This window comes from Haemorhous mexicanus, chromosome 22 (genome assembly GCF_027477595.1).
Source record: "Haemorhous mexicanus isolate bHaeMex1 chromosome 22, bHaeMex1.pri, whole genome shotgun sequence".
NCBI lineage: Eukaryota > Metazoa > Chordata > Aves > Passeriformes > Fringillidae > Haemorhous > Haemorhous mexicanus.
The window spans coordinates 5270243-5288505 of record NC_082362.1 but is presented as its reverse complement, the minus strand read 5'-3'; the positions used below and the strand labels follow the sequence as shown (position 1 = coordinate 5288505).

The 18263-nt window shown below is 42.8% G+C and overlaps 1 protein-coding gene across 7 annotated transcripts in view; it reads right to left on the bottom strand.

Moving 5' to 3' along the window:
• Window positions 1-18263, bottom strand: part of CUX1 (cut like homeobox 1) — a 269325-nt gene that overhangs the window by 68680 nt on the left and 182382 nt on the right. For 3 of the 7 annotated variants that reach the window (XM_059866192.1, XM_059866194.1, XM_059866196.1), the window contains exons 11-17: window positions 17360-17548; window positions 11766-11824; window positions 6711-6759; window positions 5613-5709; window positions 3863-4228; window positions 2848-2913; window positions 1401-1502 (exon numbers count right to left, since the gene is read on the bottom strand). In XM_059866192.1, the coding sequence (XP_059722175.1) occupies window positions 1401-1502; window positions 2848-2913; window positions 3863-4228; window positions 5613-5709; window positions 6711-6759; window positions 11766-11824; window positions 17360-17548 (928 nt within the window). Of the gene's footprint in view, window positions 1-1400; window positions 1503-2847; window positions 2914-3862; window positions 4535-5612; window positions 5710-6710; window positions 6760-11765; window positions 11825-17359; window positions 17549-18263 lie in introns of all 7 variants that reach the window. The other 4 variants (XM_059866195.1, XM_059866197.1, XM_059866191.1 and 1 more) reach the window with 3 other exon arrangements.

The window sequence follows — 18263 nt, the reverse complement described above, 5'->3', positions numbered from 1 at the left end:
GCAGTAGGGGATGAGCAGAGACTGGAACGTGGGTGGGGAATTATCTCTGCAGAGCCAGGAGGTTTTGCAATGGCATCTGCTTCTATTTCAGTCTCCACTGAGGTCCCCAGTGCTTGGAAACCAGTTCCTCTGGAAGCTGCTCCGCAGAGAACAGGCAAAGAGAGGCATCAGGTGGGAGCAGGGAACCCCACACTGCAAGGAGTGGCCCCAAACTGAATTAAGATTTCCAACACTCTGTGTATCACTCCAGTAATACTAAAACTCATCTGAATGCATTTCTGAATTTGTCTCCCTACATTCCTTCCTGTCACACACTGTAAAATACATGAAAAGCTAAGAAATAGGAAAAAAAAGACAGTGAGACTATCTCTGCTATTTTATCTGCTGGTTTCACAGGGAGTTTTGAGGCCAAATTAATATTTGAAAGGAAGTCTGAGACTCTCAGATGAAACATGCTACTGAGTAACATTCTTGCAGTTTCCTGCACAAAGCCCATATTTTTCTCTATAAAATAATTTCCTGCATAAAGTCATATTATTTAGATCATATATTAACCAGTGTTTTATACTCTGCCATGAGACTAACTTAGTTTTCATTTGAAAGACAACTATCCAAAATTGTAAACCAGTATTTGCTTTAAAAAATGAAACAGAAGTATTGCTCAGTAATTTCTACTTCAGCCCAACAGCACTACTGGGAACTCTTAAAGCTGAGAGGGCCATGGGCTAGACAGAAATGTTAATTACATGACAGCATATAATGAAAAATTAGACTTATCTCAGGCTAAGAGGGGTTTTTTGGGAAAGGGAATATGTTTAGGATTTGCCAGTTCATTCACTGAATACGTTCTGTAACCAAAAATAAAGTCATCTAAGAGTCAGGACTGAGTGTGCCTATGAGTACAGGATGTACCATGGTGCTGGGACTGGTAATTGCTGCCTGGAGTGTGACCTTCACCCCAACAAATCCATCCAGCCCCTCTCCCATGCAGTTGTGCCCCTGGGGTCTGAGTGAGACAGAAGAGAAAGCAGGAGCTGTTCCCTTTCCAAGGAGCAAACTGGCAGAAGAAAGGATTCTGTAGGTTCCCCTCAGTGACTCCTGCAGGCCTGGAGGGCAGCCAGGAGCTCAGAGCTCTCTTTATCACAGGGATAAAGGTGTTCAGAAACCCCACAGGGAGCAGGGCAGAGCAGAGACCCCACCACGCCAGGACACGTGTGACCTTAACATGGGACATCCCAGAGACAGAAACAACTCCCCTAAATAACAATAAAAATCTCCAAAAAACTCTTCAAACCGACACTGAATCTTTTAAGAATATAATTAACTGACCAGAAAGCTCATGGCAATTGTTTTAATTAAATTCTGCAGTAAAAGCAGGCAGAGACAAAATGAGGCTGTACCTGTTTTCTGTACTTGCAGCTCCCTTTTGGCTTGTTCCAGGATGGATTTGATGGCTTCATCAGAGCCAGACTCTGCTGTTCGGATCCGTGTGGTTATGTTACCTGGGGAGGAAAACACAACTAATGACACCAGGAAAACTCTTCTTTGGCTGTTTTTGTTACACAAACACACACTGTATGTGATACATGGCCAGCACAACCTGAGGACAACTTGCACTGGACCTTACCAACATTTACATCACATTAAAAAAAGTACTTAACATAATAAAAGCAAAATATCCTCGTTGTGCCTGTCTCTAGCTGCTCCAGAATGGTGAGAACACCAGAGGAAGAACTAGGTGGTCATATATTCCTTTTCTATGGTAATATATAGATCTACTCTTTTTCCTTTTACTTTTTCTTTTTTTTTTTTTTTTGGAGGGGAAGAGGAAACAGAAGGGAAAAGAACTGGAGGGGAAAGGAAGAAAGCTAAAAAAATAAGCCCAGGAATCAACTTAAAAATGGCATCAGCTGCTAGGCAAAGTAAGATGAGTATACATTCAGCCCAAAACAGAATTAAAAAGTAACTAGATAAAAATAATTTTTAACTTTCTAGAGGTTAATACATTAAGAAAAAGAGTCATTTAAATGCAGATACCATTTGAAGTACTCTCCAGCTAAGAGCTAATACTTGGTTGTTTGGTTTTGCTGTTTTTTTGGGGTTTTTTTAACCTCTAAGGGGAAGAAAAGGAGGGAAAACTGTGAGTCCTACTGCACTTAACTGCATTTTCCATTATGAGATTATTGTTTGTAAGCAATTGAGGTAATTTGTGACTGGAGTCAAAATAACTGCAGACTTTTGATGTACCTGCCTCTGTTTTTCCTTCTTTCTGGTCTCACTAAAAGAAAACTTCTGGAACTAATCTATAACAAAAATGTGCAGACTTCCTGTTCAGTGGTAATTTATGGATCTGATGTTCACTTATCTTGTTGTCTTTCTCATATATAATACTGAACTAAGCATCACACTAATTTAGCAGTGTATTAAAGTGGAATTTGTCAGCATAAGCCCCATGAGAAGAAAGAAGTAATCCTAGAGCAGAAGCAGTATGCAGTTGATGTTATAACTGTGCAACTTTCTCCCTCCAAAACCATAAAAATAGCAAAGAGAGCATTTCAATAGTACTGATGACTTTGTAGAGCCACTTCCATCACTTCTGTCTCTCTGTTTTGCAGGGGGGATGGGAGTGGAAGAACTATCCAAACAGGGTTACGTTAGTACAGCAGCAGCAGAATTAGAAAAAGCAAAGTGTTCATCTAACCCATGGTTTGTTTTATACTTACTGTCTGTTTTTCTATCAGATTCCAGGCCAGAATCAAACTGCACAGTTTTAAGGAAACACACAGCTAAAGCACACTCCACTTCCTAGGGATTGACTGCAAAGAAAAACACCTGCCTGTGACGTACCTTCAGCCCCATTTCTTCGTTTCGGTACTTCCTGAAATAGTCTGTTCAGGTTCTGGCCTGGATTCTCTGTTGAAAAACAAGTTTGGTAAGAACAAAACAATCAGGGGATGGTTGCTCTGACATCACGGGCTGTGTGACATGAGGAGCTGGCAGCCTGGCCCTGAGCTCTCCTGGCCCCTCGGGCCCCTGAGCAGGAGGAACTGGCTACTTGGGAAGAAGCAAGGCTGGCTGATTTGTTAATAAAGATTACAGCTATGTTCGGAAAGGAGATTAGACAGATATAAATAAATGTCTAGAGATACCAAAAATGAAGAGGTTAAAGATGGGCAGATAATCCCCTCAAGTACAATCATCAAAAGGAAGAACAGATTATAAATCTAACAGTGTGTGCTTCCAATTAAACAAAATCTAGGAAAACCCTGCCTGTCCTTTCCAATATTTCTTGACTGTAAACAACTTACTTTTCAGTTTCTCTAAATGTAAATCTCAGCCTTAAGATGAATCACAATGAAATGCATGTTACTTCTTAAAATCGCTGCCTTAAGTATGCAAAGCTGCTTTAAACTGGGATTGTGTTTTAATTACTCATCTCATGCATCACCTACCCTATTCTGTCAGAACACTTTGGGCAAAAAACATAATCACACAAGACACAACAAAAGCCTGGTCTCAGTAAATAACCTCAAATAAAAACCCCCAAGTATTTCTGAGGGCTGACACCCCGAGTAGCTGCTGACCCTTTTGGCTCCGTGCTGAGCTGTGGCACGGAGGGGTTGCCAAGTGAGGGCTGTGGGTGTCCCTGCTGCTCACTCCTGCTGACAGGCACCAACCAGTGGCTAAAAAAAGCATAAGCACAGATACGAACCTGCCTGAGTGCTGCAGGGCTGAACTTGCTGCACCTGGCACCTGACCTGGGTGAGAGCAGCAGCAGCAGCGCACAAACAGCCCCGGATGGGGAAGCTCCTGGTTTGGAATGTTTGGAACTAAGAGGAGCAGGGGGCTGGGGAGCTCTTACCTCTTTGTCTGCCCTGGATGCTGCGAAGAGCCAGGATGTTCTGCTCGTCCGACAGGAACTGCTTCATCTTATGAAATGGCTCCTTGCCTCTCACAGTCAGTTTATTCCATGGCTTTGGCCGGGCCAGGATCTCACTCACAGACCCTTGTGACAGTCCCAACACATAATGTCCAAATATCCGCTGTCCAATATTGTGCTTGATCAACTGCTCTTTCACCTGACGTGCAATTTCGGCCGTGTCTATCTCCTCGCCTTCGGAGATGCTCCCAGCACTTTCTGACTGGCTGGGAGATGGGGCCATGCCATTTACATCCGGGCTTTGTTGTAATGGACTTTGGGAAGATATGGAGTTTGTGCTGTATGGACCTGTTGGAAAAATCATGCTTGTGCTTCCTGCTTCCTGCATTGCCTTGGAGTAGAAGGACTGCATTAGCTGTCGCTGGAGGAGAGAGTTTAGTGCAAATTTTCCTGTGGAGGCCAGGGGTAAGCTGGGGCTCGCCAGGGATGAGCTGAAAAAGTCTTGACTTAAACCCGTTGGTGAGAACTGGTGTGTACCATTAGTATTGGAAGCCTGCTCCCCCGCGTTGCGGAGCAACTGGGAAGGAGGGGAGGCCGGCAAGGTTGCAGGACGCTGACTCTCAGGCTGGTCTTTCCCTTTTCTCCTGGCTGACCCTACAAGGAAGGTCAAACATAATGCATTATGGGGGGTCAAAGAGGGAAAAACCAAGATAAAAAAATGCAAAGTTTGCCCCACAAAGGGAAAAAGTGCAGATTGACACGGGCCAATGGAGTGGCGGTGGGAGTTTTGGTTTTGTTTGTTTTTGGTTTGTTTTCATTTGTTTTTTTTTTTTTTAATTTTTATTTTAATTTTTTTTTTCCATGATTGAAAATTTTTAAGCCAAACAAGGCCCCCAAAACAAACAACATGCATTTCATGTTTGCACCTTTCTTGTATGTTGCAGCCTGGAGAATCCCCCTTACAGACATTAACACTAGAACAGTTACATGAAGTGCAGTGATACAGTTAAATAAATCCAGTTACAGACAGCAAGTCTCTCTGTTGTCTCTCATTCAAGATATGACTCATTGGACCTGACTGAACCCAAATGCAGCAAACATTTACATTTTGGAACAAACCAATTTGAATAAAGGAATAACCATTAGGTGGATGCACCAAGACCGCTCAGTTAAAAGTCATAAAACGCTTCAGAATTCAGTAATCCCAGGGCCAGTGGCAACTTTTAACTTTCTTCCAGCTGCAAAAACCATCATTCAAGAATCTGGAAATTCCATGACTTGCCATTTAAAAAATGTGCACACAAGATGTAAAAGCCCACATTAGGAAAGCCAAACAGCAAACACACTTCGCTGGGAGGAAAGGATTTTGCTTTCCCAAGCTGACCTGCTGGTGGTATATCCAAGTGTATCAGACAGGGAGATTGTGATCTACATGCAAACATTTTGCATAACACTGTGTGTGGGGGAAAGAGATGGATTTGTTCCCAAAACAGAAGACAGCCTCAAACACTGGTACAGCCTGTAATGCCTCTTCCTTAACCTCTATAGACTCTCTACCTTTTACTTCATTATCCAGCCTACAAAACTACAGAAATCCAACGTTACGCAGTGCTCCTGTTGCTTTTAATCCTCCTGCCATGCATTAGCTCAGACACTCAGCTCTCACTCAGCCCTCCCTCCCATCACAGGACAGCAGAGGCACCCAGAAGAGCCAAAATTTGGGTGGACCTACCGCTCAGGTCGCTGTTGGTGATGCGCAGCGTGGCGTTCTCCGACTGCAGCGAGCGGTTCTTCTCCAGCAGCAGCACCTCCAGCGGCTTGGATGCATCCTAGAGGAAACCAAAGGGGGAGGTTTGTTTCTCAAAGCATTGAGAATCTCACTCAGGCACTAAAAAGGATTTCAGAGGGGGAAAAAACCTCACTGGTCTCTGAGGGCAGTGAGGGAATTTGCTGGGCACAGATCGGCAGGAATCACTGCGGGCTCTGGTGGGAGCCATGGAACAGATTCACTGGTTAATTTTCTCTGGAAATCATTCATCAATTCTGCTTTATTTTGAGATGTGTAACGGAACGTTTTCTTAATCCTACTTATTTTTAAATGGTTCTGGCATGCTTTCAGTTTAAAAGCTGTAGACTTCTTTTAATCTGATTAAAACAGGAGTTAAGATTATATTATTCCTTCTAGGTCAACTGACCCAAGGTAAGCATTTCCTTGACATGCTGCATTTCAGCAGAAACTGTTTGTTCAAAATAACATCAGTCAGAGAAACCTGCTATTTACTCTCCCCTAAATATCTAACCCTTGATCACTAAAAAAGCCATTGAAAATTAATCCTAGGATATCAATATTCAGTTTGGATTTCAGAAACAGGAATTTAATTCCTAACCTTTAAACTGAAGTAAGATTAATTTGCTGGAACAGCAGAGCTTTCTCACTACTCCAAGGTTTGTTTTCTTTTGTGAAATTTTCAAGGCTAACAAATACTTCAAAATGCTGAAGTCCTTGCACAGTGTGCTGCCTGTACACCAACTCCAGTATCTTTAAATGACTCAACTTCACAACATTCTGGTTTACCCACTCCAGCACAGCTGAAATGTCACTTTGTCCTTGATCACTTAAATGAAATTAACAGGCAAAAAAAAAAAAAAAAAAAAAAAAAGTCCAGTTCAGCTTTTTACATAAGAAAACAGCAGGAAATACAAGGATGGACCCAGAAGCCTCAACATCAGCAGGAAACTGTCAACGTCAACAACAAGGAATTGCAAGACAAAATTTTTGGTAATCAACTGAGCTGCTGAATAAGTAAGAAAACAAAAGTAAGTTCAGTACCTGCGCACCAGAGCTTTCAGATGGTGCAAACTCCATGGATTTCAATATACTGTGGAAGGCAGAAAAAAGAAATTATTTTCTATTTCTCCTTTTCATGACAACTCCACTAATGAGCATTAACATTATCATGTCCTGTTCTCCAGCAACACCACAAGTGATGACAACTTTCCTTGCAGTAACACAATCTCCTAATGAATACAGAATAACTCCTCAAACCAGTTACTGGATAAGAAAATTTTCTCAAGCATCATCTAAATCATTCCATATGCAATCCCACCAGGCCAGTTTAAAGTGTAAATTTAAAGGTTAATAAGGATATAACATTTTAAGCTGTCAGAAACAATATAAATTTATCTGTGAAGCTGGAAGGGAATGAGGAAGTTGTAGCAAAGCAGCAAAACAGGGGAATCACCACCACAGTACAGCACTTTACAGAATATACACCAGCTCACCAGCAAGGAAAATATGCACAAATAATCCTCCCAACCAAGGCACTACAGGCTAAAAGGCAGTTTTTCATTTTAATAACCCCCTCATTCTATGGCAAAGGGAAGACAAAATGGCCCAATATTTCTTAAGAAATATGAAAGATCCAAATATTTATAAGTACATTAGGAGCAGAATCTGATAGTCTCATTGTCAATATTTTATACAAATAGTGAGTGGTCAGAGGATGTCTCCCTTCAGAGGCTCTCAGTTAGAGCTGTGTCATCTGACAAACCAGAATCTTACAGGAATCCAGACTTATTGCTGTACTTTGTTGGATATTTTTTAAAACCAGCCTGCTGCAGGCAGGACATGAACTTCCTCAGACTGAAGCAATAAATGATTTCAGCTTCTTACTGTACAAAGACAACATTCATTTGGTGAAGAAAAACACATAAACACATATAGATGGTGTTTACACAGCATTTGTCATGTGTAAAACACCAAGAACTCTGTGAGCAAGAACAATCTGGTTAATCATGTAATAAACTGTATTAAATGCTGTGGATCATGTATTGAAGGTTTTGGAATTGCCCCTGGATCTCTGGAAGTGTCCAAGGCCAGGCTGGATGGAGCTGGGAGTAACCTGGGGTAGTGAAGGTGTCCCTGCCCATGGCAAGGGGGTGGCACTGGATGAGCTTTAAGGTCCCTTCCAGCCCAAAACATTCAGTGATTCCATGAAATGTGGAAACTGAGAGGGAAAAAAGGAAGAAGTCCAGCATTAAGACACAGGAACTGGTTCTGGGTGCCATGAGGAGTTAGCCAGGCACCCACTGACTGCCTGAACCTGTCCCTGGATTAATCCAGAGTTAGATGTGCATTAAGTGACACTCTGGAAATCAGGTCTCTGGGCCATTCAAGACCACTCAAAGTCATAGCAAACCCAAAGGAAAAAAAATCATTCTGAGAAAGAGACCTCATGTATCCTGCATCTGTGTATATTCATTGCACACAGGGTTAATTCTGACAGGCATCCCTAAAATATAGCAATTAATGGAACCACAAATTTCTGGCAATCACTTTCATTACATGGCATCACTCAGTGTCACCTCTTGCCTGGCTGTAGGGTGGAGCCATCACCCCCCACACAGCACATAAAGTGATGCTGTGAAGTCTCTGTGTGGGCACAACAGCTCAGCCAAGTGCAAGCCCAACCCTTTTGTGCTACCAGTGGACTCATGCTGGTCAAGGGCACAGGGTGTGGACTAATGGCAACTTCTCAGAGAGCCTGACACCACTTTGACATCACAGGTGTGTCACTCAGGGGGCTAATCCCCAAAAGCCAAGGTGTTTCTAGGCACAGCTCTGCATCCCCGGACTCCAAGGTGCTGGGGGAGATAAAAGCACTGAGACTCATCCAGGGAAAAGCCCAGCCAGGTCTCTGTTTCCATGAATTCTGCAGGGAATGGCCTCTGCAGGGACAGCCAGTCCTAATGCACATCCTCATGATGCCCAAATGAGGAGACTCATTTGAATTTCTAACCCAGTTTGAACAGTAAGTGACCAGGTGGCAAACATCCCATGGGAAATCCCAGTTCAGCTCAGAGCAGTTGTGACCCCACTTACCACACGTGGGTTTGCCATGTGGAGCAATCCAGCAGCATTCCAAACACCTTCCTTCCTCCTGGCTGAGGCTAAACCAGAAAAAGCTGCTCTCTCCCAAAGGAGCAGATGTGAGAGGAGCCCTGACCACACAGTGCTGCCCCCAGAACCAGGCTGACAATGGTTGGAAGCATGAACCTGCTTATGGTTGTATTTGGTTCTCCACACCAAAAACCTGCCTCTAAAGGCCTGATCCTGTCATCCCTCTCCTTGCACAGGCTGATGCATTTTGGTTCTGAGCACTGAGGAAGGATCCTGAGCCTTGCAGCACCTCTGTTTCCAGTGAGATTGGTGCAGGCAATGTGTATTCAAGCCCTGGCTGGAAACCTACTGACCTCTGCCTACCTGAAGGGGATTCTTTGCTAACTGAATTAACTTTCTGACAATTTCACAGGTAATTTCCTATACAGTTGAAACACAAAATATACTAAAAATCAAGCTGATGGCACCTCTAATTGCCCTAAGAGGAATATTCACTCCAGCAGGTTCATTTTTAAAAGAATGTAAAAGTTAAACATGTCAAAAATGACTCTCCAAATGTGTCACAAAAGACACATTCTCCTCAGGAATATGAGGAAGCCCAACGTTTCTCCTTTGGATTCCAGGAATATCTTTGCCCATGAGATCTTGACTCAATCTGTGGCTCAAGATCAGTTACCTGCTTTTTAAAGAAATGATCTTGTGACTTGAATCTGCACATCTAAGAAGACTTGAAAGATCTGACTGTAAAGCAAAGTGTGCATTGGGACAGCTCAACTTTCTGTTCGTCTGATCCCGACTGCAAAGGCAGCAGGGTCAGCCCTGTCGTGCTACTTGAGAGGGAGCTGAAGGCACACAGAGAGCTCTCAGATCTCAAAAACAGGTTTAGAAGCCACTGGGCACAAAAGGCAAGGCAGAAAGTGAAGAATTCTCCCATCCCAGATCTTGACATGGGCCCAGCTAAGTTCCTGCAGAGGCAGGAGCTGGGCTGATACTGAGACCCTCAGCCCAGCACGCCTCTAACACCCCAGGAAGGGTTAAGGAAGATACATCAGTGCCAAAACACCTAAATAATTCAGTCTCTTCCTGCTGTACTGACAAGATCTCTTTTCTCTAGGTGCAAATGTTATGAGCAGCTCATTTCTGTCAGTGTTCCAGGGCACAAGGCAGGTGCAGCAAGATTCAGTGTGAGGGCTGCAGATTTACAGCAAGAGACTTCTCCCAGCCTCATTTACAGCAAGTCTCAGTTCAGATCAGACTGTCACTGCCAAGGGATGCACACTGAGCCCTCAGCACACCACCTGGGTTAGATGGAGCATGGGAATGGTGTGAAGTAGCTGCTTGCAGGATGCAGCATTGCAAACATCCTCAGTGCTCCCCTGGAGGGTCTCAACCCTCAGAGCATCCCACAGGATGGTGACGGACCCCAGGGCCCTTACAAGCCAGCTATCAATCCACAAATTAGGGATATAAAAGCTGGAACAGCTGGGAAAACAGGGTTAATTTACTGGCACCCAACCAGGGCTACTTCCAGCAGAATCTCCCATTTATTTCTCTGCAGGCTCATCCTGAGCAGAAGCACCACATGAAGCCTCTTGTGTCACAGCTTCTCTGATCTGCCTTTCCATCCCTGCCCTCATGGAAGTCAGTGTTGTAAAAAAAAAAAAATTATAATATTGGTATTATCACCAGTAATACAGTGTTTGTATTTCAAGCACAAATGCAAAATAAATGAGTATATTCAATGAGTAGATTGGGTTCTTGGCACCTTAAGTCTGCCTTCAAAGTCCTGGTCCTGTTGCATTAAAGCTTTGCAATAAAGCAGGTAGGATTCAAAACTCATTTGTTGTTTCAGCACATTTACATTTAATATCTCATGCAAGAAGCTGGAAGGCTGTGGCCTTATTCCCATTCACTGCTTTACACATGAGGACATAAACTGGCCAAAACCTGAAGCTGTTCCCTTAACTCAGGAGAGGACGTGCATGTATTCACCCCTAATCACTAAATGATGATGCTATTTAGAGCCCAGGTAATAATCAGGTAAAATGACCAAATAAATGGTCAATTCATTTAATTCCAGTGAAAATTATACCCCTACATCAGTGTGTGCTGCAGCTGGTGGTGAAGCAGAACCTCAGCCAGCATAGCTTGAATAAATCAGCACCAGGGGCTGGGCAGTTGTGGGGCTTGCAAATCCAAATCTGCTTTCCATATTCTCCAGGGACGTGTAAACAAAAGCACATGACTACCAGCCTCATCTGAAATACCTCATTAAACCAGGGAATGGGTTATTTCAGCCTTTTTAAAACACACACAGAAATGCCAGAATGATGAAAGAAGAGATGGGAGTTTCTCGCAGTTATTTAAACCTTGACACTAAACATATTTCCAGTCAGAAAAGTTCTCTTCTGAACCTGACAGCTTATCTTGTTATAGTTTAAAATGAGGTTCTTTTAAGTCTCTTAAGAAAATCCCTTGAAATAGGAAGAGGCTGTTTGTGGCTTTAGTTTAAAACCACAATATATTAGCAAAAATATACAGTGAAACAAGCCCAGCATTAGACTGGTAAGTGCTGAGCACTGGCTGGCAGGAGCAGAGAAAAGGTACCATGGCCAAAGGCTCTGCTTGTCATTTTTGGTCCTCATTACCCTCAGCTGTTGGCTGGAGATTTTTAAAGAGTGGTCCACCTAAACCACCACAGATTCTAAAACTTTTTTCCCTTTGTGGACAATAGTTTTAGTGGCTTTTCTTCGTGGATGTGTTTTATTTGCTGTTGTGATCCTCTGCTGCAACAAAAAGGAGCACTCTCAGATATAGCAGTTCCACTGGTTCTGGATGCAATTTCTGCCAATATTCCCAATTTCCTCATCTTTGTGGTTTTGACTGAATTTTTTATTGTTCCAAGAACACAGATTTGTGGCTTCATTTAACAAGCACTGTTCAACCAGAGTTTGTGAAAAAATTATGTAAGCATTTAACACTTACTTTAATTCTTTCTTAACCTCTTCATAATCAGCCTGTCCTTTCAGTTTTTCTTCCAGTTGCTTTAAAAGAGAGAACATGGATTTAATTATTTACATTGTTTTTTTCCTGCAGGCTTTGAAAATCATCTTCAAATTATTCCATATATACAGCAGCGCACAAGTGAGGGTTAATGACTCATACCTAATTTACATATATTAGAAAACAAACTATAACCAATTAAACGTAAACACAATTATACCTCGCTCATCCTTTGTTTACAGAGTGCCAAGCATGACAGAATTCAGTGGGTCCCAATTTGGCTGCTTGCAATGTCACTGTCATGTGCTCAGGGACGAGATTGGGGATGAAGGCATTACAAAAAAAAAATAAAAATGGGGCAGCTGAAATTTTCAGGGAGATGGAGTAAACAAGCAGGATGCTTTGGCACATTCTTAATAGGACAGTTCTTGATAACCTTATCTACATGATAAAAAGAGCAGGCTGAAGAAGCTGCTGTTGACTGCAATGCTTTAGGCTTGGAAGGCTCCCACAGCACCTCGTGCCCCAACAAAGCAGAGGTTTTACAAGCAGTACTGACTGCAGGAACCAGAGAGGGAGCATGGAGGCCACCCCAGCAGCTCTGCCCCACCCAGGGTGGCCTCAAAGGCTTCTCCTGGCTGTGAGGATGCCCCAAAGGCAGAACCAAACCCCTTGCCACGATCCAGAACACAATGCCACACACTTGGACCTTACCCAGCTCCCACCAAAGTGCTCATCACTACGGGGTAAATGCTTCAGGAGGCCTAAAACATATTGATACATCATTGATGCAGTTCTGTTGCTTGCAGAAGCCACATTAATTTCAATAATTTCTTTGCTTAGTGCAGGCACACCTGATCTAAGCAAAGAACAGAACTCATGGGCTTGCAGCTTCCATGGATAAATTCAGGCTAACTCTGCTTCAGTTCATTTTTGGTGTTAAAACTGGCACAGAATCCCAAAGGTCACGGGAAACAGAAATAACACAAGGACATATCACCTCAAAGACAGAGAATCTGCTTTGAAAAGGAAAGGAATATATGACATGAAAAAGAAAAATAGGACTTTATGTCCAGGAGAGGCTGCCTTCAGGGGAGAAGGGAATTCAAGATCCTACACCCACTCTGGGGCTGCTCTTTGGATGCAGGAGGAGGGCAGGGGAGGGTTGCTGGGAACTTGGATAATTTTAGCAAGGCTGTTTAAAATGCAGCCCCACACAGCTGTGCAGCAGCCCAGCTATGGGGCATGGAGGCAGGGCTGGGGAAACAGAATTGGGAACCTGTTCCCTGTGCTGTCTTCCCTAGGAAGTCAGTGTGTGGGTATCACAGAGCTGTACAAACCCCAAAAGGATGCAGCACAGCACCCACAGGACACCAAATCCATAGACTGAGTCATCTCAGTAATTTAAATGAGGCTTCTTCAGATGCCAACAGCAGCATGGTGGGGCTTTGTGGGACCTCCAGCTATTCTGCCATTTTTAAAGGATTTCCTACCCAGCCCTGTGCAGCTCTCACACTGCAGACATGTCTGCCTTGCCATCAGCACAGCTGTTAAGGAGCAGTGACAAAGTGGTCAGCCACGTCACCAATCCACAGCCCTCTCAAGGCCCTGTTCCTGCTGTTTGCCACCACAGCCCAGCATCCTCAGCACTGCTGAGAGAGGAATCTCCTGCAGGAAGAGCCAGGCTCAATGAGCAGCTCTTAATGGATGCCAGGAGCTGCTGCTCAGTGTGGAATTTGCACTCTCTGGGACACTGATGGAACAAGTGGCCTCTTAGAAAGGTCTCGTGTCTTTTGTCATCAGTGGTTGTGCAGTCATTCCAGTTGTGTTAAAAATAAAATTGAAGTGTCTGTTTTAGCTACAACCAATTTTTTTTTCACCTGGAATAAATACAGGACAAGTTTTAGTAGTTTTTTCTGGCATGTCCTGCCTTGCCAAATTCCAGTTATTGTCTGGAACTATAGGAAGCACTGACTTTGCTTTAGATAGCAGACACAGTGCTCCAGGAAAACCCTGCTTGATGTGACCAGGAAAATCCTACAAATAATAAAGATATTGGAGGTTTTGATAATTTACAACACATGCTGAAATCTCATTATGGGGATGTACTGTGTAGTCCCAGGGCCTGAGGTCTCACATTTTGAGGAGGGTCAGCTACAACAGGCCATGAGCTCAAGCAGCTTTTCAAGCTGCAGCTCAGCACTGAGCAAAAGAGAGTGACTTCAACAAGGTGGAATTTTTAGTGCATCAGGTCAGGCTGGAGAGGGATCTTTAAATGAAACCAGTGAGCCAGAGAGCCCTCGGTACTGGGAGGAGACTCAGCATCAGAGCTGAGAGTTTTCCAAGTGGTCACAGGCAAGGGGAGGACCTGCCAAACCCCAAGACATCCTTCTGCTCTCCTTGGTCTGGTCACTTTGTCCTTCTGTCTCTGCAAATTCACTGCAATTCACCCTTTCCTTAACTCTGTGACTTTTAACATTTTGGGTCTGGAGCAGAGGAGCTTTCACAGCAGGAATAACTGGCATTTTTTACCAGTTCTCAATATAAAAAGGGACAGTAAATATTTAAAACAAGCAATATCCTGGATTAATATGTTAGTTACTTATGCAAGGGCATGCTAAGAAAACAGCCTTTTGTAGAAACAGATAAACCACAGAAAAGCTAAAGATTCCCACTTTAATGAAATCTCTATTAAATGTAATTCTGTGCAGGGAAGTGCTATACCCTGGTAGAGTATTTCTGGAATATTTAGGTAGAAAACACAGGTAGAAAAATAAAGAAAAAAAGAGATATTGACAAAATGCAGCTGTTTTGGACTCTCAGGTACTTGCTACAGCAGTATGACAACCAGCAATATTTTACTTTGGATTGTATAAAAACCACACACATCCATCACTCCCAAGTACCTAATACAGAGATTGTTGCCATGGAAAATCTGCACCTAAACATCTCCTTTACTAAACAATATAAACTAACAACTGAGGGTGCAGTGCCTGTGCAGAAACAGAACATTTAGGCACTTGGCATCTTCCCAGTCAATGACTGTTTTAAAATGTATTAGTATGGTAATTGTCTCCAAGATCCCTGTAAAATGCACAGAACATGGGATAACAAAGGTTCAAGCTGTGAGACAATCTGGAGGAACTAATATCTTGCACTAAATATCAACCTGGTTAATTCAGACAAAACATATTCCAACGACCTCCAACACACAAAAACGCAGGAGCCAGAGGGCAGAAGGAATGGACTGCTGGCTTTCCTGCATATTAAATTTGTAAATATCCCATGTTAAAGGATCATCTTGCATCTGTGGTGTGAATAAACCCATGGCAGAGCATGCAGAGATTGGGTCCCTCCTGTTATTCAGAAAATACAAACATTACTGTTTTATTAACTGAACTGACATAGGTAAATAGCAGGGGCTGTGCTGAGGGGCTTAAAACATTTTAATCATTAGATTAACATTGTAGTCAGTTTAGAGTGATCAACTCACATTACTGAATTTTAACTGGGTAGCAGAGACATCCTAGCACCCAGCCACAAAGGGTTAACACAATTAGAGTGAGAAAAGTCTTGTTACTAGAGGACATGTTTTGATTATTAGATCAGATGAAGATAAAGAAGCAATAATTTTGAAAGTATTTCTGTATTGTTTCATTAAGTCATAGAGTATTAAACAATTCTCCCAAGATACAGGTTGAGAACATTGCTTTAATTTGTGAAACTGTGAGTTGTTTTCTGTGGAGGCAGCCATTAAAACCTCTGTTATTTCAGAAGGAATTCCTCCAAAATCAAACAGGAGATCAGCACATCATCACTGAGATTTGGTGCTTTGTACAACCTGGGCCTGGCACAGGCTTTCCCAGCACTTTGGGGTGAAAGGAAGTATTTGGAAATATTTTTAAAGTTGCAATAAATAAGGTTAAAGAGGGTTGAAATGACTGAAACTTTATCAATAGAGGCACTACATCAGCCACTATCAACAGAAAGCTAAATACAGAGCATTAGCCAGGCAAGGCTATGAGAAAATGGAAGAAGATTACTGAAATGAAAATCAAAGACTTGCTCTGTCATTTCTATGATCCTACTCCCTTTGAAGTTAATGGCTAAACTAATACTGACCTCACCAGGAACATGCTTTATTCCAAGAAAATCTGTCAAGTGCAAGGATTCAAGATATTTTCTATCAGGCTTTATGAAAAAGTAAAATAAAAAAATCCTCTGAACATGGGTGTAGCCAGCAAAATGTGTCCCTCAAAACCAGGGCAGCTCCTTTCTCCCTCAGTAAAAGTGGTGCCCACATGGTGACAGGTGGGCAGAGACTGATACTGTCAATGGAGTTACATAATTGGTGTCCTTTGCTCCACTGAATTTTCATAAAAATTCTGCAAAGCCAGCTTAAAGCATGCAGAAAACACTGACTGCAACACTTCAGCTTTCATTCCTAACAGGTCTCTCTCCATGTGAATTATGCTCCACCACAGCAAAGCCAGTAACTGCTAAAAAATGTCAGAATTAGAGCAATTTGTAAGAGTTTCAATTGAACATTAAATCATTCTGATAGAGCAAAGCTGCCCACGCCACAGTCAGAGCTGAGTGGGAACTATCAGCCTCCTGCTCTCAGAAAACTCTCAGACTATCAAACCTGCAGAACTACCAAGTCTTTAATGGAATAGATAAATTTATCTTGTTTACACTTTGGAGCTCATAGATGGTGGAACAATGAAGGAGACAGGAGTTACAGGAAACTGATTCATACCCCACGTCAGGAAACATTTCTCATGCTCACTCAGAGATCAGAACTGTGTGGGCTCAGCACAGGGAAAGTGAAACTGCCCAAGAGAGAGGTAAAAGGGTCATTCAGAGAATTCTTAGCTGCTCCTTCTGGTTCTAGTGCAAAGGAGTACAGGGCCAGACTGCTAATTATAAATGGGAATTATTGTGCAGCAAATACACAGCTAAAAAATAATTAAATGGTTAATGGTAATAATAAATAAATAAATAAATAAATGGTTATTATTTAAATAATTAAATGGTTATTATATAAAAGTCTTCTCCATGCCCTGATTTTACTTGTTTCTATGCCCTAAATGATAATCTAAAATCTAAATGATACACTTCCCATTTCCAGTGGAGAGAACTGGAGGGGGTAGCAGGGACATTGAGAGATAAATCAATTCCTTGCAAATCTTCAATATGTATAACTGGAATGGGAATTAAAAGTTTGAAAATCTAAGAGGGATTTTCTGTGCTTTTTCAGTTTATCTGTTTCATTACATATCCATGCTCAGTGTCTGCTGGGGGTTGGTGGTGATTTTAATCCTAAAGGTAGCCTTGTCCTGCAAAACCACATTTCAAAACAGTAAGGATTGGGCCATTTAGAACTTAAAAAACCTGTGATCCCTTAAAAACAATATAGCCAGGAGTGGAATGGGATGGGTTTGAAGGTCCCTTCAAACTCAAATGCCACAGAAACCAGAACTCAGCCATACCCTGAAGGAGCCAAGGGCTCAGGACCACAGGAAACCCCAATATCATCATCTCTGAGACATCCTTTGGGCAGAACCAAGCCTTACTTTGAGTGTGCTGTTCTTGGCTGTCAGCTGCTGCTCCAGCTGGGAGATTTGGCTGCTGGAGTTCTCCCTCAGCTTGGTGAGGCTGCCCTGGAGCCTCTGGACATCCTCGACGAGCTGCGCGATCTCGCGCTCCTTCGCCGCCAGCTCCACTTCCAGGCTGGAGCGGGTCAGCACCTCGATGGCCTGCTCCTGCAGGGAAAACAGCATCAGAGCACAGAAAGGAAGGAAACAGGCAGTGCCTCAATCTGGGACTCCTCTGATTGACATTGGGAATGTGGAAGATGGAATTTCCCACACCCCAGGACAGCTCTCTGGGAGAGCAGGGATAACAGAGGGAATAAATTTCCCCGTTTCGTAAGTGCACTGGAAAGATGCAGCAGTGAAAGTCAAAGGATTCTATTTAGATCTATTTATTATTAATAGCCCAAGTGCTTTGACAACTATGAAAATCTGTGCTTACAAAATACTAATCAGATAAAATATTCTGAAGTAATGGAGCAGAATTTCTTAATCAGGAACGGCAGAGCCATGTGCCTGTGGCTCTCTGCATGCACACTGCACGTTTCAGGCAAAATTGTCAAAAATTGCCCCAAACTGCTACTTCCAATGAACTTGATCCTTGCAGGAAAATTGTTCATGTTAACATTATTGGAAGCATCCCTCCATGGGGAAGAAGAGAGATGTGACAGCTCTTAGACAAGGCCATTCTCCCTTTGGTCACCACTTTCAGAAATTCTCTTTCCTAAATCTTCCTTCTTCCAGTTTCCCACAGCTGTAAAATCTGTCCTCAAGTCTGGAACTTCCTCTCTGGCCTGACTTCCTGGGAGGACAAGGAATCAGGGAGGTCCAGAAGGAGGCAGATCCATTCAGAAAAGATAATAGAGACTAATTGCACCATCTCTGT